Source organism: Acomys russatus, chromosome 12 (assembly GCF_903995435.1).
Source record: "Acomys russatus chromosome 12, mAcoRus1.1, whole genome shotgun sequence".
NCBI lineage: Eukaryota > Metazoa > Chordata > Mammalia > Rodentia > Muridae > Acomys > Acomys russatus.
In genome coordinates, this window is record NC_067148.1 from 33,078,153 (window position 1) to 33,103,932 (window position 25,780).

The window sequence follows — 25,780 nt, forward strand, 5'->3', positions numbered from 1 at the left end:
TAAACCATGCATTATTGTCTGTCCTATCAAAATTATTGTCTTTATTTAAATGTTTAATTTACCCAGAAACTATTATTTAGTCTTTTACCTTGGAAGTCTACATTTTATAGTTGTCCTAGTCTGTAAATTCAGCAACTATGTTGATAACAAGTAGGAATTGTCAATGCTAAATGTAAATATTTTATATGGGCCCAGAGACATAAGGAATTTCAAAAATAGATAAGTTGCTATGACTTCAATATGACCTAGAGCTTGTTCTTGAATTAAAAATATATATATATATATATATATATATATATATATATATATATAAAAATAAACAACTTGGAAATTTAATTCCTAAGTCAGTCTAAATTTGAGAAACATTTATTTGTGCAGTGGTGCAAATCTGTAATCCTAACCCTGGGGAGGCACAGGTAGGCAGATTTCTGTGAGTTCGAGGCCAGTCTGGTCTAAAAAGCAAGCCAAGGCTACACAGAGAAACCCTGTCTCAAAAACAAACAAATAAACAAACAAAAACAAAACCGCCCAAAGGAATCAAGTACTGCTGAAGCTGAAAAGATTATCATTTTACTAATCATATTATATGTTATTACTTAGACACGTGGTTTTCTATACTCTGTTACTTAATATAGCTAATTACTTTTGGAGTTAAGGAATACTTAATTTGTCTTGAAATGAAGATGGTGATGTCATCCAAATAGGATTTAAGTACTATACCCTATGCTAGCGCTTCCTTCACTGTGTAGTTGTTTTTTTTTAATAAGAAGGAACTGTTAATTTTAACAGGACATTGAACACTATGAAACAGAACCCATATATATAATTCATCTGTTATAAAATTGGACCACAAATAAATACAACAGATAACAGATGCTGAAATAATGTTTATTATTTTTTTTAAAAAAAATTAGAACTTCAAACACATCAATTGGTTGTCTAGTGCCAAATGGCCAGGTCTGAAAAGGTACTACAATTAACATTTTATGTCATGAACAAGTTATATTTAGAAATATATATATATATGTGTGTGTATGTATGTGTATATATATACATATATATGCAGTAGCAAATAATGAAAAGGAGGCCGTGAAATTGAAGGAGAGTGAAAAGGGGTATTTGAGAGGCTTGATGGGAGGAAAGGGGAGGGAGAAATATTGTAGTTATATGATAATCTCTGAAATGAACTAAGATAAAATTAAACTTTGAGCAGCCAAATCAAATTATATTCTGCTATAAGTATTATGCAATCTAAATATAGAATTAATGTGGGTTTTTTTTTTTTTTTTCTGAAAGGGTATTTGGGTGCCTGAAGGTGAAACAGTGAAAATTCCTGTGGCTATTAAGATCCTCAATGAGACGACTGGCCCCAAAGCCAATGTGGAGTTCATGGATGTAAGTATGCAACCCCGTTATGTTTTCTCTTTAATATTAAACAGAGTGCTTGAAAATAAAATAATAAGAAGAAAACTACTTTTCAAAACTTCTTCTCTGGAAATGTTATAACCTTATGCTTCACTTTATATGATACCCCTCAGACCACACCTGGTTAGCAGTTGTCTGCCACAATTGTAAGCTCAGATTACTTTGGGAATATAAAGGAATTTATAACACTCATGCTGAATTTCCTTCTATGAATCAAGCATATGATGTTTCATTTTTTTTTTATAATTTGGATTATAATCAGAAATACATTTATTAAATGCAGTTACAACAGTGTCAAAACTACTTGGTGGTGACAATAGTAAGTCAATCTTATTTAGCTAGTGCTTATAAAACACTAAAACTGTTCTAAATACTACCGAAAATTTTATAAAAGGTTCCAAGTAAAGTACAAAATAATTTACAAATAACCTTTCATTTCAATGGGATGAAACAAAAAAGACCAAGTTAACCCAAGGTTACCCCAACTTTCCAAAGTGGAGAGGTGATGCACAGAGTCTGACCAGATACATTTTCTTAAACAGCAGAGAATTGTGAGGACTTACCTGTAGATGACTTTATTTCACCTATTTTATTTTAGTTTTCATGCCTCTACCTCCCTTCACCCCAATCCCTTCCAACACCCCAACACCAGGTAGACGAGAAAGAAGGTGAGTGAAGGGAGGCAGAGGAGTTCTCTCTCTCTCTCTCTCTCTCTCTCTCTCTCTCTCTCTCTCTCTCTCTCTCTTGTTTTGTTTTTGTTTGTTTGTTTTTTTGTTTTGTTTTGAAACAGGGTTTCTCTGTGTAGTCTTGGCTGTTTTGGACTCACTTTGTAGACCAGGCTGGCCTCAAACTCATAGCGATCCTCCTGCCTCTGCCTCCCGAGTGCTGGGATTAAAGGCGTGCGCCACCACCCCTGGCCCCAGAGGAGTTCTCTTAAGACTACTTCCTGGTTAGGGTCGTTGGGTTCCTTGAGGCAAGTCCAATCTCCCCATCAGGATCTCTCCAACTTCTTCTTGTCAGACCACATCAACCGAAACCAGGAGCGGCAGGGGGAGCAGCAGCCTTCTTATTCTTTCTCAGAGTCCCTGTCCCTGCTCCTGCGTTAATTCCCTCTCTAGAGTCCTCAAAAGTAAACTATCTGCAGCTGCAAGGGTCAAGCCCCTCTCCGAGCTCTCATGAGGGAAATAGTTTGGTGCCGTGGGCAGTCTGAATCAAGCCCATGTTCCACACCTGGCATTAAAACAAAAACATATTTAAAGACACCAAAACTTCCATTCCACTTGTCTTTCTTGCGGCAATCCCTGAGCCCTTCCCTTTTTGGTGGGAAGGCAGGCATATGTAATTAGGAAAAAACTATATGTGAATGAGTCAGCCTGAGCTACAATATAATGTAACATAAATAAGATGGAAAGCAAATTTGGTTTTGGAACAGGCCCTGATCTCAGCACCAGAAATGTGATAACCAATGAGGAAAATGAGAACTAATTTTTTGGAAGCCATGAGGCTACATTGAAAAAGTAATCGGGATGTTTTACTTTCTGTTGTGTTACAATTTTTTTTTGAGCAAAAAACAATCAAGATTAATGTTTACAGTCAGTCTCTTCAACATTTCAACAGGAACCTACTTAATACTTAAGTTCTCAAGTGAAATGTACTGCTCAATTCAGGTTCATCAAACAGGAATGCGGTAAAAGCTTCAACTATAGAGTAATAATAAAAGAAAGGGCTAAAGCGTGAAAGCACTTGATGAGGTCAATCAGAACTTGGAGATTTCCCCCAGCGAAAACTGTAGACTGAGCTGTTCAAATTGTAGAGGGTAGGGTGGAATAAAATTAGACGTGCAGCCTGCTGTTATTTCTTCACATTGAGCACTGGGAATTCTGGGATAGATCCATATACATTCTTTCTCTGTCTTTTAACATAATGTCTTCAATAATAAGAATGATTTTGATTGTAAAGTGACCTTCACAGGAAAGAAGGTACAAGCATGTGCACTTTGCTTTTTTTTTTTCCCAAGACAGATTGCTATATATTCTTAGCCAGTCTATCTTGAAAGCTCCTCTGCAGTTTGATAAAAAGCTCAGTATATGACCTTGAAATTTTTGAGAAAAATGCTAACTATCTTTTATGAGGCTATTTTCGCTTAATTTATTCTTGGTCATTACATAGTAGGGCTGAGAAAGGTACAAGTAATTTGCGCTGGAGACTGGGTCTACGCATACCAGCTGCTGAGTAACTGAAATACCACTCTTCGAGCCTAACTAATAACACTTGTATAATAAATATTGATCATCTAGTAACTAAATAACTTTTTTTTCTGCAGGTCTCTAAAGGTTATTACACTCCCTCAGCTAAATGTCTGGCTCATATGTTACTATTTAGAATTGAAGACTTTTTCAGTGATGCCCTAATCATTGAGTTTGACCCAGATGATAGCTATAAACTCAAAAAGGGAAATTTCAAATTAAATAGAAATTACAATGAAAAATTGCAGTAAATAAAAAGTAATATATATATATATAAAGTAATATATATATATAAAGTAATATATATATATATATATGCTGATAGAAGATCAAGCTTGGTAACCTTAGGGTACAACCAAAGTTGTAATTCACAAGAATGCTAATATTCTCTGCTGGAGGCTTGGACAGTCATATTTCCATGGAAACAGCCTGGCAAAAGAGGGTTAAGAGGCTACAAAATAATCACATAAAAAGAAGCTCTAAAATCCTCATCATGATTTCAAATGATTATTTGAAAGCTCCTAACCCCATTCATCCATTCCCCTTCCCCTGGTTCTGAAGCCTATTCCCATGGAAACAGGAGTAGGATGGTAGTTTGAAGTCTTAGCTTTCCCTTGAATTGTAGATGAGTCTCTGATTGAGCCTGAAAGGAGTCATTTTCCTAGATGGGTGATGGATTTGGTAACAGACTCACAAAAAAAAAAAATGTTCTTTTTAAGCTAAAAAAATTAAGAATTTCTTTTTTGATATGCCTTTCCTACATTCGGATAGATGCTAGAGACTTAACAGCTTGCTGGTTTGCTACTGGCAGAGTTTTGATAAGTTCAAGTCAGAAATATTTTCTATCTCGGTGGCTTGTTTTAAATTTTTGGAAAGAGCATCACACTCATTAAAACCATTTTAACAGGCAACCCTGATGGTGACTGCAGTATTTAGGTAAATGAGCATAATTTTTATGTAAATGTATGGTTACACTCTGTACCTTCCTTTGTAGATTATCCACAGTGTTGGCAGCACATTTTAAGTATTGAATAACAACAGCTTGAACCAAAAGGGAAGATTCATGTAAGCAAAACTATGGACCAGTTGAGCCAAAGCATAGAGTTGAAAATACAAGTCATCCAGTGATAGTGAAAGTGCTGTTTGACGGATATCTTAGTGTAAGTTCTTCCTGAAGCAGAAACTGTTCATGAAATAATTAGGAAAGTATGAAAATAAGACAAGACAGCTCCTACTACCTACCTGTTGCATAGGCTCCTCAACCTAGTACTACTTGTCCAACTCAAGAGTTAAAACAGTTAACCCCATATGCTATTCTCCTGAATTTCATTGTTTGGCAGTTGCTGGGAGAGTGAGAGAAGGAGAGACCTATGCCAGCTTCTCTATGGTTGATGGTTAAGGAGAGTGGGATTTTTAATATCTTCATGACTTACTTGTTGAGGATGGCAGAAAAGCTCTATTAGGCATAATGAGGTGCCTGGGCATCAGCTGTTTTTAGCATCATGGTAAAATGTGCCAGGAGAGCTTTCGAACAAAATCAAGATCACCTGAAAGCATACCATGTATATCTCTTGCACATGTGCATTTCTGTATTTGTACATGTATATGTGTTTGTTATATTTTACTAAATAGAAAACACTAAAGCTTACAAAGTCAGTGGCAACTGTGTACACCTATTAAGCATTAGACTTCTCTACACTTGATGCTGCTAACTTCTATATTAGAACACCCCACTTTTTATAATAATGATATAGACATGCAAATACATTTATTTTTGTTTTACTGCTTATTATAACAAATGACCAAAACACACTGCAGCTTAATAATGCAAGCTCATCATCCACCACTAACACCTCTATTGATGTCCAATGACAAAAGAAAAATAATTTTCTTCTCTTTAACTTTTTTTTACCACAAGCAGAAAGTAAATCAGGGGCAGACTGTATTTTATCAAATGTTTGACTAAAAGCAATGGAGGAGAATTTGGTCACAGGGCTGCTACTTAGCTCGCCTGAACATGTCTAATGGATTTATAATGACAATAATAACATGCTCCTGGTGAATGGCACCGCATTCTTCATCCCCATAAAGGAAGCTCACATTGAATGACATTTAGGGAATGACTCTAAAGGTCTATCTTCATATTAAGGATGCCCACATTTATAGTCGCTCCTAATTCTTGTTTCAAGTAGCACGATTTCTCTGAGAAAATGCAAGCTGCTAAGAGGTTCCTTGTTTTACGTATTTTTTTTTTAAATCATCAAACTGTATAGAAGATATATCCAAGAAAAGATGTTATTTAGTTAAGAGTCCTGGAAAATGAGAGGGGCTGATGGTTTTTCTGAGTGTCCATTCTATTTTCCCAGGATGTTAAAGTTCATTATCTGTTAGGATTGTTTTAAAATGTTTTAACTAAATTATTTGTTTTTTCAAAAATTAAGCTGGAAGTGGAAGAAAATGTGTAATTATACTAAATTCTAGGGATGGGCTTCCAGTATTGGCTCAGAGAGTATGTGGATCTGCTTGGCTGCAGGTCCAGATTTCCCATGCTACATTTGCAATACAGTCCATGGTCAGGTGATTCAGGGAAAGGGGCTTAATGTGACCTGTGTGCATTTTTAAATTGCATCATTTGTGGAGGGAGAAAAGCAGTTTCTTTTTGCTGTGCCACAAGGACTTTTATTTATCTTACCCAACTGTCATTTTGCTATTTTGCTGAAGTAACGTTCACATGGTTTTTGTTTGTCCTTTCTGTATTGTATTAGTGGTACTGAGGATTGAAGTGAGTAAATTCTTCCAACTCTAATTGATGTCATTATGTGAGTGAGTGGGGTGAGAAACATATAATCTACTCAGATTATAGCAACCTTGCAAAATGATGTAAAAATTTTTGGTCTTGTATTTTCACACTACAAAATTTCCTTTCTGTGACTATATATGGTCAGTGATAACTTTTAGATTACATATCACATTAACAATTTATTCTCATAGTTTCACATTATTTCATTTGATTACATATTTTCCATATAGATTTGGTCATTTTATATATTAATTTTATATATTGTACATTTCAGAAGTAAACATTTCAGATTGTTTTAAAAGTCCTATATTATAGGAATGATTTTCCAAAGTCAGTTAATAGCTACTATTGTCCTTAGGGGAAAAATATAAATAATAAGTGAAAATAAATATAAAGTTTTAAAAGTTCTTAAATTTCTCCTTACTCTAGAAATAAAAATGATGTCCTCTTGAAGAAAATATATAATTCCATTTGAAACAGCATTTTGTCAATTGATATCCCATGCAGCCTGCCCCCTAAGTTGCTTAGGAACATCTGACATCATCACTTGCCTACTACTAGGTTTGTGTCAGGGGCCCTGGATAAAAAGAAAACACCATTAATGATTTCTTACTTTGTCTTTACTTATTCTTGTACTTTCTCTAAGGGTTCTCTCTCTGTCTCTCTCTCTCTCTCTGTCTCTCTCTCTGTCTCTCTCTCTCTCTCTCTCTCTCTCTCTCTCTCTCTCTCTCTCTCTCTCTCTCTCTCTCTCTCTGTCTCTCTCTCTCTCTCTCTCTCTCTCTCTCTCTCTCTCTCTCTCTCTCTCTCTCTCTCTCTCTCTCTCTCTCTCTCTCTCTCTCTCCCTCAGGTATTAACTCCTCTTTTTTTTCCCTTCCCTCAACTAAATCTCTCCATATTAATATCTGTTGTGTGCTATCTCATTTTTAATTCTAACACTATTACTAAAAGAAAAGAAAATCATCCTGGTGATTAAGTAAATGTGTTCCATACAGGTTATCCTATGGGCTCTTGTTCAGCAGAAAAACCACATATGACCTCTGTTTTATAGACTGTTCACCAACCAAGTCTCCTCCTCCTTTGCTTGTGTTCTTTACAGTGTCTTGCCTGTGTCTCAGGTGCCAAGACTACTACCTAGCCTCACCTCTCCTCTGCGTCCTTAAGCTTCCTGGCCTGTCAATTTAATCACCTTCCTATATAAGGCTGCCTCTGCTTAGAATCGTGACAGCCATTTGCAAGCCAGAATAAAGTGAAACTCTCAGTGACTGGGAGTAGACGTCTTTTCAAAATACGTATTTCCTCCAGATTATGTTCCCAAATGACCACATTTTATCTCATCTCTTCTATGAATATGACCTCATTCATAACTTTGATATGGCCCCCTGAATATTGTAAGGACTTCTCAATTTTAACATACCCAGAATTGTATCACTTTTGCTATCTTCCAAAATGCTCCTGTCTTCCATCTTACCTGTTCATTTTGTGTCCTAATCTCCCCATTTCCCAAATCAGAAACCTAGAATTTATCATTTGTTATAACAAACCTTCACCCAACTGAATAGCAAATAGTGTGACCTTTTCCCAAAGATTTACTTGGATGGCCTCCACTTCTTTGCACAATGCACTGCCCTCACAGTGCAAGTTTTTGACTATTCCACTTTCTTATGAGTCACTTTTTCCTATTTTATCTTCCTCCTTGGTATAAATGTATCTGTGTGTACATGCATGAATTGCATGTGTGTAAATGTGCATGCGCATATGTGAGAAAGTGTGGAGAAGCCAGAAAACAGCAATGGGTATTTTCCTAAGTCTCCCTTCTTCTTTTTTGGAGACAGAATCTCTCACCTAAGCAGGATCTCATCAGTTCAGTTAGACTGGTACTCACAAGCCACAGATATCACTTTTCTTCTGTCTCTGCAGCACTGGGAATTCAGGCCCTTGCTGCCATGCCAAGATAGTTATGTAGGTGCTGGAAAACTGCATTTAGGTCTTCTTTCAGCAAGCACTGTACTGAATGAGCCTTCTTCAAAGGCTCTCTCAACTTTTACAATACAAAGCTCTAATGATATCTATTCCTCTACATGAAAACTGCCAGTGTCATCATCCAAGTGACAGAGCAAGTCTCTAGTTCACAGAGCTCCTGATTAAGCCCCCAAGGTGTCTTTGTCCTTGCTAACTTAATACTTGTTCTCTTGGAAGGTAGTTTGTGTGAAGTGTGTGTCCACCATTAAAACTTCAGAAGTCCTACTTATCCGTATTTTCTCCAGTTAATTGTGCATTTTCAAATAGTCCTGATACCTTACTGTAAGTTATACTTTGACACTATACCTTTATTTCCCTTTCTAGAATTTAACAAGTTTGTATGTTAAAATTATATGAATCATAGCTTTTAGTTGTAGTTTTTTAGAATCTTCTTTTTGTTTTGGGTTTTTTGTTTCTTTGGTTTTGCTTGGTTTGTGTTTGGTTTTTTGTTTTTGGTTTTGGAGACAGGGTTTCTTTGTGTAGCTCTTGATGTTTTGGAACTTGCTTTCTAGACCAGACTGGCCTTAAATTCAAGGAGATCCATCTACCTCTATATCCCACATGCTGGGATTAAAGGCCTGTGCCACTAAACCCAGACAGGAATCTTAGAGAAGGATCTAGAAGGTCTTAGAAACCTACAAGTAGGACATTATGATGGTCAGATCTGGGCCCAGGGGTCCTTCTCAATCTATGGCACCAGCCAAGGAAAATATGTTCAGTAAACTTCAAACCCTTACCCAGATCTAGCCAATGGAAAGGACATTCTCCACATTTGAGTGGAGAGTGGGGTCTGACTTTCACATGAACTCTGATGCCCCATACTTGACCACGTCCCCTAGATGGGGAGGCCTGGCAGCACTCAGAGGAAGGATAGCAGGCTACCAAAAAGAGCATATACAGGTGGAGGAATTCGTCCTCAGTCACAGTCATAGGGGAGGGGAGTAAGGGCAAAATGGAAGGGAGGGAAGAATGGGAGGATTCAAACAATAGGATAACAATTTAGATGTAATATGAATAAATTAATAAAATATAATAAAAAGAATCTTATACTCAACTACTAGTCTTCAAGGTACTTGGGGCCTGGAATTGTGTTTGCTGATTCCGATCCTTCATAAAGCAAGCACAAAACAGGAATATGGGTCCTGTTAAAAGATTTGTTTTCTATATTTTAGAGACCTTGATTATTCTTCTACTAAACCTTTTTTGTTCTAGCATAATTTAATTAATTTTTAATAATTTCCCAATGTATGCTGTAAATTTGGTATATTGTATCTGGATCATATTATAAGTTTCTTATTATTAATTCCTAATCTAGTTTACTGATCAATTTACTTGTAATTTTGAATCCAGTGCATGAAACAAATCCTAAGAACTATCCTCCCTCTTGACTCTGTGAAAAGGAATAGTATAATCCCTGAAGTGGTGGTGGTGGTTGTTGTTGTTTGTTTGTTTGTGGACTTGCAGATGAAGGACTTTCCCTATGTGTCCAGGAGGTTGGAAACCTACCCTAGTTCTACTAGAGAACACTTGCAGAAGGATTCTTTGAAAGGCTTATATGAACGCTTACCTTCCTTATTTTGATAAGTTCATTTTTAACATCTTGTTCCTAATTACTAGAATTATCTGTAATAATTTTGTATAATGCTTGTTCTCCCACTAAAGTTTTCCTTTTGTCTTGTTTATTTCCTTCTTTTCTTATAGCAATATACATGCAAGGATGGGTCCTGCCAAAAAATAAAATGAATGTATTGCAGGTTTTGACAAAAATAAATCTGAAAAACATAATTTATTATAGTCACTATAAATCATTACCAGTAACAGTTAACTGAATTCAGTAGCTCCCAGATCCTGAGTGCTAAAGATTACCTTAAGAAGTACTGAAGGGTTGGAAACTAGATAAAGCACTTGACAAGTTTCACATTCCAGCTGGTTTAATTTATCTCTTGAATCACCAGAAAGGGACTCCCCAAATCCAAAACAGGTTGTCCGTTGTAAATCGGAACCAGTAGCTTCATAAGCTTTTTGTTCTCAAAAAAAACATTTTTGAATTTGTGTAAATGAGAGCTGATCTCTCAGGCATCTACTATATCAGAATTGAAATTTGTTAACTACAAATCAGGAGGCTATTGGAGGTGTAATTTTCCAGCTCTCCAAATTCTATAACTTGGTGCATTTCATATCTAAGAGGGTTGTTACCATCATATAGAGAAGAAAGAGAATTACACTGATCATGTGCTGTTTTTGATTCTAATCTGAACAGTATTTCATAATTACAATGACTTAGAAAAAAGGCCATTCATTTTGACTGTAACACTAGGAGACATAATTTTAATAAATACAATATGCTCAAAAATAGCAACTGTAAAGGCTGCGGAAATAGCTCATTGTCTTTCAACTGGAACCCCTGGACATTGTCTGTAGAACCCACATTAAGCCAGTTTGGTCACATACTTGTAATACCAGCACTGAGTTAGGGTGGGGAGGAGGAAACATACTGTTGCCTGGGTTTGCTGGCCTCTCAGTGTATCCCGCTAGGTAGCTCCAGGCCAGTGAGAGACTGCTGCTTCAAACATGGTGTAAGACACCTGAAGAAAAATCCTGAGGTTAATCCTGGCATCCCAATTCAGGTACAGAGAGAGACAAAGGCGGGGGAGGAGAAGGCGCAGCGGAGAGGGGAGAAGGAAGGAGAAAAGAGAAAGAACATTTGTTCACGGTGCAAAAAGTCTCCAGCAAATAACTACTGAAATATCAAGCATTGATGATGATCTGTTTATAAAGTCAAAAACATGAAATAATAAGAGGAGGGAGGAGCCATTTGCCAAATTTTGTTTTGTAATATACACCTAATGTTATCTTAGTTGTTCAAAGGGAAGTATTTGGCCCTAGAATGAAGAATTCCAATGCTGTGGTACATGCACTGGGATATATATACCTATACTGACATCATGTATACCTAAAGCAATCTACTGGAGTAGATATGTATTTACTGTGATATATAAAAAATGATAGCTATATTCCCTGTCATAATCTCTGTAAATGTACCTTCGCAAATTAAAAGATCATGGGGTACTTTTTATTAGAATGGTTGTGTTGGGGCTTACTACACTGTGAGTACTTAAGGATGTCTTCAACTTTTTGGTAGCATAGTTTTCTAATGTTATTAAAATAATCCCTTATTCTAATTCATATCAGTGTTGTGTCTTGTCAAATGTATTACTCTTGACAAGGCAGAAACTGTCCGAATCCTTTCCAGTTGGCTGTAGGATGGCTTTCACTTAGTTACATAGAATTTGTCAACACTATTTTAGCTTCATAATTCCTCTAGAGCTAAAGATTAGGCACAATCTCTTGTTGAGGAATTTTAATTCAGAACATAGCTGCTCTGGCCAGAGATCATATCCAAAGACTGCCTAGGTCTGTGAGGTCTGGCTAGAATACAAACACACCTTTAATCCAGGAGACAGATGCATGCAAATCTGAGTTCAAGGCCAGCCTGGGATAGAGCAAGTTTCAGGTCAATAAAAGCTAAGATCCAGGTGTGGTGGTACATGCCTTTAATCCCAAACAATGAACATAAAGTTAGTTTGTAGAAGGAAACACCCATGCTCGAAAGTGCTGTCTAATTGAGTGACAGAAAAATTGATTAATCGGAGAAAGATTTGACAGAATAAGATATGCCCAACTCTCAGGAGAAGAGTGATGAAAAGAAAGCTACTTAATGGAGAGAGAGAGAGAGAGAGAGAGAGAGAGAGAGAGAGAGAGAGAGAGAGAGAAGAGCAGTTTTACCAAGAGTTTTACAGAAGGAGATTGAATGAGAGACCAAGCCAGACACAGGTGAAAACAGAATGACCCAGAGAATAAGATGGAGCCAGAAAAGTAGGACAGATTGGCAGAGTCTTCTTAGTCAAGATGAGCAATGTAGAGGCTGAGGAAAAAGCCAGATTGAATGAGTTAGCTGGGAGAGGAGTTGAGTCAGAACAGCTGAGTTACACCAGCCAGCCCAGAGCACAGTAAGGACAAGAAATGGTGAGTTTATTAAGCAGTAAATCTCAGACGCTGAAAATATTCTAGGCCAAGGATAGATTATACAGAGGCTAGAAACTTCCAGGGCTAGGCCTTGGTAAGCAGACAGAGGCAAGAAGTCTCTGAGACAACAATTGACTCAGGCAAAAACGTTCTTTCTACAGTCTATTAAGTATTCAGTTAGAGATCAACTGAATCTAGAAATCAAGTAGGGGTTCTCTAGCTAGGGATCTTGATGGCCAAACCTTGATTCTCTTTGAACAATCAATAATCTTAGATCATTTGTGAAGTGACCTCTATCTAGATATAGACAAAAGCCAATTTGCATTTGTCCTATTATTTGTATGCTAATTTTTCAGCACATTTTTAATTTTATCAAAAATAAAATCTCTCATAAAATACATCCCAACCACAGTTGCCCCTCCTTCTAATCCTCCCAGTTCCCCTAATTTAGCTCCCTTCTTACCCAGATCCGCTCCCCCTGTTTCCTATTTGGAAGAGATCCTCCAAGTGACAACAGACAAACAGGACAGAACATAATACAATAACACAAAGCAAAAGCCCTCATACTGAGAATGGATAAGGCAATCCACTAGGAGAAAAAGAGTCCCAGGAGGCAAAAAGAGCCAGAAACACCCCTATCCCACTGTTAGAAGTCCCCCCTCCAAAAAAAGGCTAACATTAACATATATGCAGAGGGCCTGTTGCAGACCAAACAGGACCCCTGCTTGCCTCTTCAGTCTCTGTGATCTTTCCATCCTCTCTTCTTTGGGTTCCCTGACATAGGAGAGGAAGCCCATGGAGACCGATTTAGTCCCCCCACCCCACTGCATGAATATCTGGCTGTGGGTGTCTGCACCTGCTCTCTGATCTAGACTGGACAAGACACTAATATATGGCTATAGCAGAACATTATTAGGAATCATTTCATTGTTTGTTTGTTTGTTTGTTTGTTTGTTTTTGCCAGTTATATTTGGTTCTACCCTTTGTCTCTGGGCTACCCAGTCTCCAGTTCCTAGCCCTCCAGGCAGTGTTGGACATGCCCTCCCTCTTGTGGTAATGGGCCTAAACCTAAATCAAATAACTGTTGGCCACTCCCACAAGTTTTCTGCCACACCATTGCCCCAGCACATCTTGCAAGCAGAACAGATTATAGACTGAGGGTTTTGTGGCTGGGATAGTGTCCTTGTTTCTCTTCCCATATCCTGGAGAGTGCCTTCTTGTGCTTAAAAGACTAGTAGGTAAGAGTATAAGAGGCATGCAGGCACCAGCTCAACCTCTTTATGGTCAACGAGCTGTGGGGCTCCCCTATCAGAGTTCAGAGAGGAATCACCCGTCCTAGCATCAGCCTGGGTTGTTTAAGCATTTCCGTGGGAATCCCAAATTTCCAACTGTAAGAGGTAATCATTATAATTAAGCTTTGATATGAAGGTGAGTCTTCCTTTAAGAACCCTGTTAATGGCTGTGTCTGTCATTTCCCTCTTGCTTGTTATCACTTCATGTAAAATTTTTTTCATGCTTCCATTAAATGAGAAAATCAGTGCATGTAACTTTTAGAAAAAGTATATATGGGGGCTGGAGAGATGGCTCAGTGGTTAAAAGCGCCGCCTGTTCTTCCAGAGGTCCTGAGTTCAATTCCCAGCAACCACATGGTGGCTCACAACCATCTATACTGAGACCTGATGCCCTCTTCTGGCTTGCAAATGTTCATGCAGACAGAACACTATATACATAATAATAAATAAAATCTTTAAAAAAAAAAAAAAGTATATATGGCCGATAGTGTTCTCTAAACATGCCAGTTTTTTTGTAACCACTGTTCATATCATAGTTACTATCAACTCCATACTTCTTTTAGTTGTTAAAGTAATAACTAACTTACATACATCATATAGTTTGAGCCTCTTTTCCAGATCAGAAGAGACAAAGTTTTAAATATATCTCTAACTGCAATTGCAGTTCCCAGGAACCCATCACTGAGGAAACTGTCATGTGCCTACTGCTTACAGTTGGTATAAATCAACAGTCATGACGGGAATAGAAAAAAAAAAGCATTTCTGAGGCAGTAAAATTAGAAATCAGTTTTTTAATAGATGTGATCAATGTGGGCGCTTCATCTCAAAGGAAAGACCTCAGAATGCCAGTAGTGATCTTTGCTACTGTAACTTTGTCTAGGGTTTTGATCCACTTGCAAATTTAATCTAACCTCCTTGAACTTATCTATTCTATTATCTGCTAGAAAATAATTAGAAGCTATAAGCAGAAGTCTGCATCCATGCTGCTCCTTGGGAGTCCCTGAGCTCATTGACTGGAGGAGTTTGACGGATACTGGTCAGCTTATGTTGGCCCATCGCTGATAATAGCTGGAAACACTGCTTAGCTAGGTGAGAAAGTTAACTTCATGAAAATGAAAATGAAGCATTTGGGATTTATAGTCAAAGATGAGTTTCCCTTCTGCAAAGGAAGTAGCCAAGAGAGCCAGTTATTTCTTTTCCTTTTTACTTTTTTTTCTTCTATTATTTTTTGCAATTTATAATTAAGAGCTATGGCCCATTTAACTTAGCACTATTGATTGGAATTTTCTCTTATCACTACAAAGAAATGTTAGTGAATCGGGAATAGTTTTGCTTTTATCCATACAAATAATAAGTAAATCAGACCAGAATAATAACAATTTGTCATCTCTAGCCACCATGTGGAAAATTAACTGTAGAAAACATACAAGCCCATTAGGAAGAATAAAGACACTAGGAGATTGCTTATAAAATCAGAAAACTGTTATTGTCATATACATAAAACAGAGTCAAGTTCCTTTAAAATTTGTTTCAATTTGTGAGCATCCATTCATTAATGAACACGCCATTATACTCTCAGCACAGAGAAGATAATTTATTATTAGTTTGAGAGATGCTTCAAAATATGGCATTCTCTAGGTTTTCATATAATGCTAATTTAAAATGAGACTAAATTTCATTCTATGTTTCTCTTTTGTCTCATTTTCTGTAACTGTATAATGTATGTGCTGGAATAAAAATATATACTATTTTATCTTTTTTTAATTGGAGGTATGTTATTTTTCCATCCTTACCAAGGTATTGAATATCTTTTGGTTGACAGCCATTTAATATATTCCAATCTCCACAATAGCAGGCACTATCAAGTAAATATTCAAGAAAGATTTGTTTTGTGTTTGGAAAAGTAAATTCTTTTAAAAATACATTTTATTAATTTGTTCCTATTACATCTCAATTGTTATCACATCCCTTGTATCTTCCCATTCCTCCCTCCCTCTCATTTTCCCCTTACTCCCCTCTCCTATGACTGTGACTGAGGGGGACTTCCTTCTCCTGTATATGCTCATAGGGTATCAAGTCTCTTCTTGGTAGTCTGCTATCCTTCCTCTGAGTGCCACCGTGTCTCCCCATCCAGGGGACATGGCCAAATATGAGGCACCAGAGTATGTGTGAAAGTCATACCCCACTCTCCACTCAACTGTGGAGAATGTCCTGTCCATTGGCTAGATCTGGGTAGGGGTTCGAAGTTTACCGCACATATTGTCCTTAGCTTATGCCATAGATTGAGCAGGACCCCTGGGCCCAGATCTGCCCATCATAATCTTCTTCTTATAGGCCTCTAGGGCCTTCTGGATCCTTCTATTTCCCCATTCTCCCTTGCTTCTCTCACCTAGATTCCCAGTAGGAAGTCTTCCCCTCTGTCCCACTTTCCTGGTAAGTGAAGATATTCATGGGAAATGCCCCTTGGGCTAGTATGCAGATATAAGTGAGTATATACCTTTTGACTATTTCTGCTTCCAGGTTAGCTCACTCATAATGATCATTTCTCGTTCAATCCATTTGTCCACAAATTTCTGGATTTCCTTGTTTTTAATAGCTGAGTAGTATTCCATAGTGTAAATGTACCACAGTTTCTTTATCCATTCTTCTACTGAGGGACACTTAGGCTGTTTCCATGTTTTGACTATTATGAATAAGGCTGCTATGAACATGGTTGAGCATATGTTCTTGTGTGCTGGCGCATCTTCTGGGTATATTCCATGGAGTGGAATAGCTGGGTCTTAAGGAAGCCTTATTCCCATTTTTCTGAGATAGCACCAAATAGATTTGCAAAGTGGCTGTACTAGTTTGCATTTCCACCAGCAATGAAGGAGTGTTCCTCTCTCTCCACATCCTCACCAGCATGTAGTGTCGCTTGAGTTTTTGATCTTAGCCTTTCTGATGGGTTAAGATGGAATCTCAGACTTGTTTTGATTTGCATTTCCCTGATGACTAAGGATATTAGCATTTCTTTAAGTGTTTCTCAGCCATTAGATATTCCTCTGTTGAGAATTCTCTGTTTAGTTCTAAGCCTCATTTCTCAATTGGGTTATTTGGTTTGGTGGTGATTAATTTCTTGAGTTCTTCATATATTTTGGATATTAGACCTTTGTCAGATGTAGAGTTGATGAAGATCTTTTCCCAGTCTGTAGGCTCTAGTTTTGTTCTGTTGACAGTGTCTCTTGCCTTACAGAAGCTTCTCAGCCTCATGAGGTCCCATTTATTAATTGTTGACCTTAAGCCCTGGGCTGTTGGTGTTCTATTCAGGAAGTTGTCTCCTATGCCAATGTGTTCCAGGCTCTCCCCCACTTTTTTTTCTAAATAGTTTAGTGTCTCTGGTTTTATGTTGAGGTCTTTGATCCACATGGACTTGAGATTTGTGCATGGTGACAAATATGGGTCTAATTGCATTTTTCTACATATAGACATCCAGTTAGACCAGCACCATTTGTTGCAGATGTTATCCTTTTTCCATTGAATAAATTTGGCTTCTTTGTCAAAAAATCAAGTGACCATATGTATGTGGATTCATTTCTGGGTCTTCAACTCAATTCCACTGATCAACCAGCCTATTGCTGTGCCAGTACTATGCTGTTTTAATTACTGTTGCTTTATAGTACAGCTTGAGATCAGGTATGGAGATTCCTCTAGAGGATCTTTCATTATACAAGATTGTTTTAGCTATTTCTTTTTTTTTTTTTTTTTTCATATGAAGTTGAGAATTGAATTTTCAATGTCTTTAAAAAATTATGTAGGTATTTTGATAGGGATTGCATTAAATCTGTAAATTATTTTTGGTAAGATGGCCATTTTTACTATGTTAATTCTCCCAATCCATGAGCAAGGAAGATCATTCTATCTTCTCATGTCATCTTCATTTTCTTTCTTCAGACTTTTGAAATTATTTTCAAACAAGTCCTTCACTTGCTTGGTTAGATTAATCCTAAATATTTTATCTTGCTTGTGGCTAACATGAAGGGTGTAGTTTTCCTAATTTCTTCCTCACATGATTGTCATTTGTATATAGGAAGGCCACTGACTTTTTTGAGTTAGTTTTGTATTCAGCCAATTTGCTGAAGGTATTTATCAGTTGTTGTAGTTCTCTGGTGGAATTTTGGGGATCACTTATATACACTATCAAATCATCCGCAAATAGTCATAATTTGACTTCCTCCTTTCCCATTTGGATACCTTTGATCTCCTTTTGTTACCTTATTACTCTGCCTAGAACTTCTAGTACTATATTGAAGAGATATGGAGAGAATGGGCAGCCATGCCTTGTTCCCGATTTTAGAGGAATTTCCTTGAACATCTCATCATTTAATTTGATTTTGGCTATTGGCTTTCTGTATATAGCCTTTATTATGTTGAGGTATGTGCCCTGTATCCCTGATCTCTCCAAAACTTTAAACATGAATGGGTGTTGGATTTTATCAAATGCTTTCTCTGCTTCTATGGTGATGATCATGTGGTTTATTTTCAGTTTGTTTATATGGTGAATTACATTGATGGATTTCCATATATTAAACCATCCCTGCATGCCTGGAATGAAGCCTACCTGATCATGGTGAATGATATCTTTGATGTGTTCTTGTATTCGTTTTGCAAGTATTTTATTGAGTATTTTTGCATAACTGTTCATAAGAGAAATTGGTCTGAAATTCTTTTTCTTTGTTGAGTCTTTGTGAGGTTTAGGTATCAATGTGACTATGACCTCATAGAATGAATTTGGTAATGTTCCATCCATTTCTATCTTTTGGTAGTACATCCTTGAAGGTCTGGTAGAATTCTGCACTAAAACCCTCTGGCCCTGGGCTTTTTTTTTTTCGTTGGGAGACTATCAGTGATTGCTTTTATTTCTATATGGGAAGTGGGACTATTTAGCTTGTTTATCTGTTCTTCATTCAATTTTGGCAAGTGGAATTGATCCAGAAAATTGTCCATTTCCTTTAGATTTTCAAATTTTGTGGCATATATACCTTCGAAGTAGCATCTTATGATTCTTTGTATTTCTTCAGTTTCTGTTGTTATGTCTTCCTTTTCATTTCTGATTTTGTTGATTTGGAGACTGTCTCTCTGCCTTTTAGTTAGTTTGGCTAATGGTTTGTCTATCTTGTTGATTTTCTCAAAGAACCAGCTCTTGGTTTTGTTGATTCTTTGGACTGTTTTCTTAGTTTCTAATTTGTTAATTTCAACCCTGAGTTTGATTATTTCCAGACGTCTACTCCTCTTGGGTGTTTCTGCTTCTTTTTTTCCTAGGGCTTCCAGTTGTGTCGTTAAGATGCTTATGTGCGATGTTTCCCATTTCTTTTTAAAGGCACTTAGTGCTATGAACTTTCCTCTTAGCACTGCTTTCAATGTATTCCAAAATGTGGGTATGTTCTTCCTTCATTTTCATTGAATTTCAGGAAGTCCTTGATTTCTTTCTTTATTTCTTCCCTGACCCAGGTGTCATTTAGCAGAGAGTTGTTTAGTTTCCATGTATGTGTAAGCTTTTTGTTATTTCTGTTGTTGTTGAATTGCCCCATAAGATCATGGTGATCTGTTTTATTGATTTTGTTCTTCTGGTTGTTTGTATATTCCTGAGTTTCTTCCATTGCCTCTTTACAGGCCTTCAGAGCTTGAACAGTTTTATTGGTTTCCTTCATCTTGTTGTTTGTATTTTCCTGAATTTTTTTCAGTGCCTCTCTATAGGCCTCTTTTATGTCTTCCACCTGTTTGGCTAAGTATTCCTGCATTTGATTACGAATTTTATTTGTTTCCTCCATTATCATCATTACTAAGGATTTGAGGTCATTTTCTTATATTTCCGTTGTGTTTGAGTTCTCTTGGGTGTTTTCTTTGGGATAGCTGGGATCTTGAGATGCCATATTGTTTTGGGGATTTTTGCGTATGATTTTACACTGTCCTTTAGTCATCTTGCCATCTCTGTTTTTGGGAGTTAGCTTCCAGTGTTGGGTGGAGGGCATCTGAGAATAGATTCACCTGTTTTCTCATGATTTCCCTAGGCCGGAAGCTCTGATGCTTCACTGGTCTGGATGGCAGGAGGCCAGCTCTCTAGTTTGGGTCTTTCACAGCCAGTGATCCCCAGCTCCCCTGTACTGTGGGTCCTATAATCATCCTGGTGTCAGAATGCACACTGAGTCAGGCCAAAATGTCCAGAGCCTTCTGAGTCCTGTTCTGGCACCAGAGCTCTCCAGGAACTAAAGAAGGTTGAGCGGAGGAGGTCTGATGGTCACTCTACTCACTGTCTCCCCGAGATTTTCTTCGTCTCGGAGCTCTGATGCTCTGCTGGTCTGTGGTTCTCGGTAGTGTTTTGGTACCCAGACTGCTCACAGAGCCCAGGTTAGTGTCATGGGGCCCAAACCACACACACACAGAGTCTAGTTAGCAGCTATTGCCCCAATCTGAGCGTTGAGTTCAGTTTGCGTGTCTGGACCCAAATGGGTCTCAGGGCCTAATCCATGCACTTAGTCCAGTTAGTGCTGAGTCCAACCAAACTGCCTTCCAAGTTCAGCCAGGGACTATGGGCCCAAACTGCACACTGAGCTCAGCTAGAGTTACAGGGCCCAAACCGCCCACCAAGTTCAGCCAGGGACTCTGGGCCCAAACTGCACTCTGAGCTCAGCTAGAGTTACAGGACCCAAACTGCCCGCCAAGTTCAGCCATGCTCTCTGGGCCCTAATTGCGAGCCGAATTCAGCCAGAGTCCCAGGGCTGGGACCATGTGCCAAGCTCAGCCAGGGACTATGGGGCCAAACCACATGCCGAATTCAGCTAGGTACAATGGGCCCAAACTGTGTACCTAGCTCAGCTAGGTTCTCAGGGGTGAACTGCATGCTGAGCTCAACTAGGGTGTCAGGGGTCGAACCGTGCATCAAGTACAGTTTGGGTCTCAGGGCATGAGCTATGTGCCAAGTCATAGGGCCTGAACTGCACCAAGTTCAGCTAGGGTCACGGGGCCCAAATCTTGCACTAAGTCCCCTCTCTCCCAGCAATTCCCATCAGTCACCACACCAATCACCTCTGCCGGAGGGTTCCCAGCTGCCAACCTCAGCTGCCTCCACTGCCACTATAGTCTAGAGCATCTGCACTCCTCCCATGTTCAAGGGTACACAGGTTTTCTGATTTTGGTCTTTTCGGACTGTGTAGTACTCCCGCTGTAGTGTGGTGGGGGGCTTCGTGTTCCTGGTTAAGAATTCAGTGCAATTCCTTGAATAGTTTACTGAAGCTTCTAAACACAGTCCACGCTACTCGCTGCCATCTTGGAGTTCTATAAAATATTTTTATTCCATTCATTTTCAGCATTTTTATGAAGTGTCTGCTATAAGCCACAGTTCCTTATCTGTGTACATCAAAAGGTTATAAAGATAATGAATTTTATTTCAGATAACAAAGCAGTAGTTTATCTGGATGGAACCATGATTATGCCTGCTACCAAGACTGTAGATGGGTGTGTGTGTATCAATTACCTAAATGTCTGTACACCTTGTGTGTATGGTGTGAGCTAACATTGCAATCAAATGTCTTCCTGGGTGATTCTCCACTTTATGTATTGAGACAGGGTCTCTCTCTGCACTTGACAATTTTAGCAAGTGTGCTGAACAAATTTGCTTTGAAGATCCCTGCCTCTGCCTCTCAAATGCTAGGATTATATGAATCTGCCATACCTCCAGGTTTCTTATGTGAGTTCAGGATTCCAAGTTTGGCCTTTAAACTTCTGCAGCTAGCTAGCTCTTTAGCCACTGTGTCATCTCCCCCAGTGTGAAGACATTGTTAATGGTCCAGTTGCTTCATTTTTATACATAGTTATCTCCTATAAGAATCATAATTTTTATCTATACACTATATACTTCTGGGTATAATCAACAAGTTTATTAGGGAAAATCAATTTTCAGCTTAGCCTTCTAATTGTCATTGAAAATAACTACCTATAGGGGAAGGATGGTGGTTTGTTAAAAAAAAAAAAAAAAAAAAAAAAAAAAAAAAAAAAAAAAAAAAAAAAAAAAGCATTACTTTATTTCTTTTCCATCTAGCTATATTCTCTTATTATTTCTGCACATTCTTAGTAATTTTCTACATACCACATTTATATTTATGTGCTTTGTGGGTATGTACAATTGTTAAGGAAATAGCATTCCTATTTACAACTAGGAGTTGAAATATTTATAAACAGTTTGGGTACAGTTCTGCTGGCAGACTTTTTTTTTTTTTTTAACTGAAATGTAATGAAAGACTTTCCTAATGAGGCATAGCATCTTTCTACTGCTTCTGAAGTGAACTAAATTGTTATTATAGATTATCCTTCCCTTATTTAATGCTTTATCCATTGTACAGAGATATTGACGCACCATCTGTGACTAAAATTTAATTAATTCTATTCAACATCTTGTTGACATCCATAAGAATTTTCATGGTAGAATTTTTTTTTACTATTTTAATCTTTTAGAAACAATATTGTACTAGAGTAAAGACCCACTGTGTAGAGATGATGAATTAGGAGTGTATGTTTACATAGCTTAGTCTAAGTTCTGCATCTACAACCTAAGTGGGCAGCACATCTTAGGTCAAAATCAAAATAATAAGTCACTGTTCTAATGTTTTTATGTTAAAAATGAATATTTACAATGTTATGTATTGCAGTAATATAAAATACCCTTCTTTCTAATTCTGGCCCATTCTAATGAACACATATTTATATAACATTTGAATAATATTATTTGCTATTCCTGTGAAAATAAATATCTGTTGTCTGGAATTGCATGAAAAAAGTACATATATTCACTGCATGTATGGAATTACATGTATTCATTCTCTATGTTTTGAGTCATGTTTCCTTCAGGAGAGTTCACTGTTAAACAATACATAAAACTGCGAATGGTAAAATCAGTTTCAATATCCCTAAAGCTCCTAAAGCAAATTTAATTCTAGAATGTATACCATGAACTTGAGTGGCTTTAGGAGGTGTCCTCCTTGGCATTGTCAACATAAGACAGTCTTGAGTCTTCTGTGAGGAAACTGTCAACTAGGGAATTGCCTACTTCAGATTGTCCTGTTGGGGATTTGTATGGGTGATACATCAACGGATTGGAGCACAGTAGTACACTGTGGATATTGTCAATGCCTGGGCAGGTGGTCCAGAGCTGTGTAAGGGAGCTGGCTGAACCTGAACCTGAGGGAACTTGAGAGTGAGCCAGCAAGCACTGTTCCCCAAGGTTTCTGCTTCAATGTCCTACTTGAGATCCTTCCCATCCCTCTCTCACTGAAGGATTGTAACATGGAAACAAACTACTACCTTCCTTCAGTTGCTTTTGGTCAGAACACTTCATCAGAGCAACAGAAAGAAGACTAGAGTGTGAAGTTAAGATTGCCGCTAGGCACGTTTTGCATGAAGGTGGGCCTTCTCCTACCCTAGTTCAGTTAGCAAAGACCCTTAGCTCTGATTGCCCTTCTACCATCTTCCCATAATTCGACAATGCATCACTCAATAGGAGTAGGGAATGTAATGATCAGGCCATTTTCCTAATTTATTTAATAAGTATCTCATTAAAAGGCTTATGCATAAGTGCTTGTTTCTAATCAATGAGCTGCATCCTTCCTCTTAATTTTAATTAACTTCTTTAAACGAATCAGAGGAACAAAGACAGAATCAGTTTTGTGATGTCTTTTTACTGTGATGCAGGTGTGTTGAATGAGTTTACTCCCATTCATTAAGTTAATAAAGCACAAAGACCATCTAGCTTTTAAAGCATAAGAAAGCAGAGGGATTTGCATAAGTAATGCCAACTTTAAACTGTAAGAAAATAAAAGCCCATGCATAGGAACTTCCTGTGATTTAGGAGTTTTCTTGACATGTCTCATTTCCATATTAGCAATTCAAACAGATACAACGTTCTTCCACTTCTGAAGGCTAATGTACTTGCCAATTTGTCGTTATATGGATAGAAAAGGTAGGTTTTTAAGACATTTCTGCTAATAACTCAACACTTAATTTTCACCACCTTAAATGAAATACATTCAAGACAAGACAATGTTGATTCAAGGTTAAGAATCAACCAATGAAAACTTGATGAAAGATAGTTCTGATATTTAAATCAACCAAGCAATCTGTTTAAAGCTATGTTTGCCAACTCTGACATTTTCCACACCAAGATCCTATGTTATTCACCATTCTTTTTGTGATGAGATAGTACATTACAGGTCCTCTATGTAATGAAACTAACACTGAATGTAAATACTGGGCACTCCTAACCCTGACTTACAAATCAGCATTGGATCAGAAAGTATTCAGAAGTGCTGAGCTTTGAATGGTTACCTAGAGATATTTATCATTTGTGTCTTTCCTTCTGAAGGAAGGAAATTCGTGAATGCATGTGTATTTAATGAGGGGCAGTGGCATAATTTTAAGAAAAAAATTCTGTAAGTAAGAGCAAAACCAATATCATTATTTCAAGAGAAATAAAAAATAAAACAAAAACTAGCTAGAAGCTCAATTAAGGTTGAGAGAATTCCCATGACCTCCTACACTTGAATAAGCTGTCTCTCAAATTATATTTCTTTCAGGGTGTTGATTACTATCATAACACCTTACAGAAAGTAATAATATATTTACATTCCATCAGTGATAAGTGGCATTTTTAATTTGCCATTGCAACATCAATTGACCTTATATATTTGACCACAGACTTGATCTACAGTATGTCAAGAAGAAAATATAAACTGTCATAAAGTGATGTATAGTTTCTAAGGGTAGATTTAAATTTTTAAAAGGCTATCCAAAGCTGAATTCAAAAAGGAAACAATCATATTAAATGCTTTCTCTTGAAAAATTTAAAGAAATCAGAGGACCCACATGACAGGAACATATCTGTGCCTCATGTGGGACCTGAATCTAGGAAACCTCTAGGTCAGTGGAGTCCTATCACTTCTGCATCTGTCCAGACCCACAGCTGGAAAAGGGGATTAGTGCAAAGGTTCTCTGGTCTTCCTTGCAATTATTCCTATGATTACCAAATCAAGAGGCATTGCCCTATTTTTAAACAAGTGGATACTAGTGGCCCAACAGTTTCATCATGGTTTTTATTAGGCAGATCAAAAATGATAAAGAAGTGGATGAACTTAGAGGAAAGAAGGTGGGGCAGCTTTAAAAAGCAGCCCTGATGCATCCTAAAAGCCAAATGATGGACTCATTAGAAACTAGATAATCTCGTCTTAGCTCATTTTCCATTCTCTCATTTGTTTTTCTTTACTCTTTTTTTTTAATTAACAAAGTTTAATTTTAATATGTGAACAGCCATAAGGTATTAATTAAGTAATTTATATTCATAAATACACACCCATAGATTTCAATGACACACTGAAGAATTACTACTGTTTTTTGTTTGGTTTGGCTGGTTGTTTGTTTGGCTAACTGGCTGGTTGACTGGTTGGTTGGTTATTTAGTTAATTAATGTGTTAGCTTTTTTGTCATTTTTGTATATATGTATTGCTATCTGTGGCAAAATATAGCATCAAATGGCCATAACAATATTCTTCTGTGGCCACAAAAGTAGACTAAGAGCAGATGAGGCACAAAATTAACAAAATAGAATTTACTCTATGAAAACAAAAAGCTAAGTTTGTCACCACTAATGTTTTAAAAGATAATTATTTATACCTTTTGTAACAAAAACTTTTATTGATTTCCCCTCTGTTTTATCATAACAGTGTATATAGGTAAATAGATTATGTTGTAAGTATACAAATTTATACTCACTCAATGTATATCAAGTGCATAGTACTATAGCACTTATAAATAATACTGTTTTAAATAGCTATTTGCTACTGAGTTTCTTACTGTGGCTTGCTTTCTTGATATTCCTTCCTAAGCTCTTATTTCTGAAATTGACCTTTATGCTACTAAAATTATATTTACTTTGCCATTTCTGATTCGCT

At 37.3% G+C, this 25,780-nt stretch overlaps 1 protein-coding gene across 1 annotated transcript in view; it reads left to right on the plus strand.

Moving 5' to 3' along the window:
* Erbb4 (erb-b2 receptor tyrosine kinase 4) overlaps positions 1 to 25,780 on the plus strand; it is a 1,024,038-nt gene that overhangs the window by 809,125 nt on the left and 189,133 nt on the right. The window contains exon 19 of the mRNA XM_051154155.1: positions 1,297 to 1,395. Coding sequence (XP_051010112.1) covers positions 1,297 to 1,395 — 99 coding nt within the window. The remainder of the gene's footprint in view (positions 1 to 1,296; positions 1,396 to 25,780) is intronic.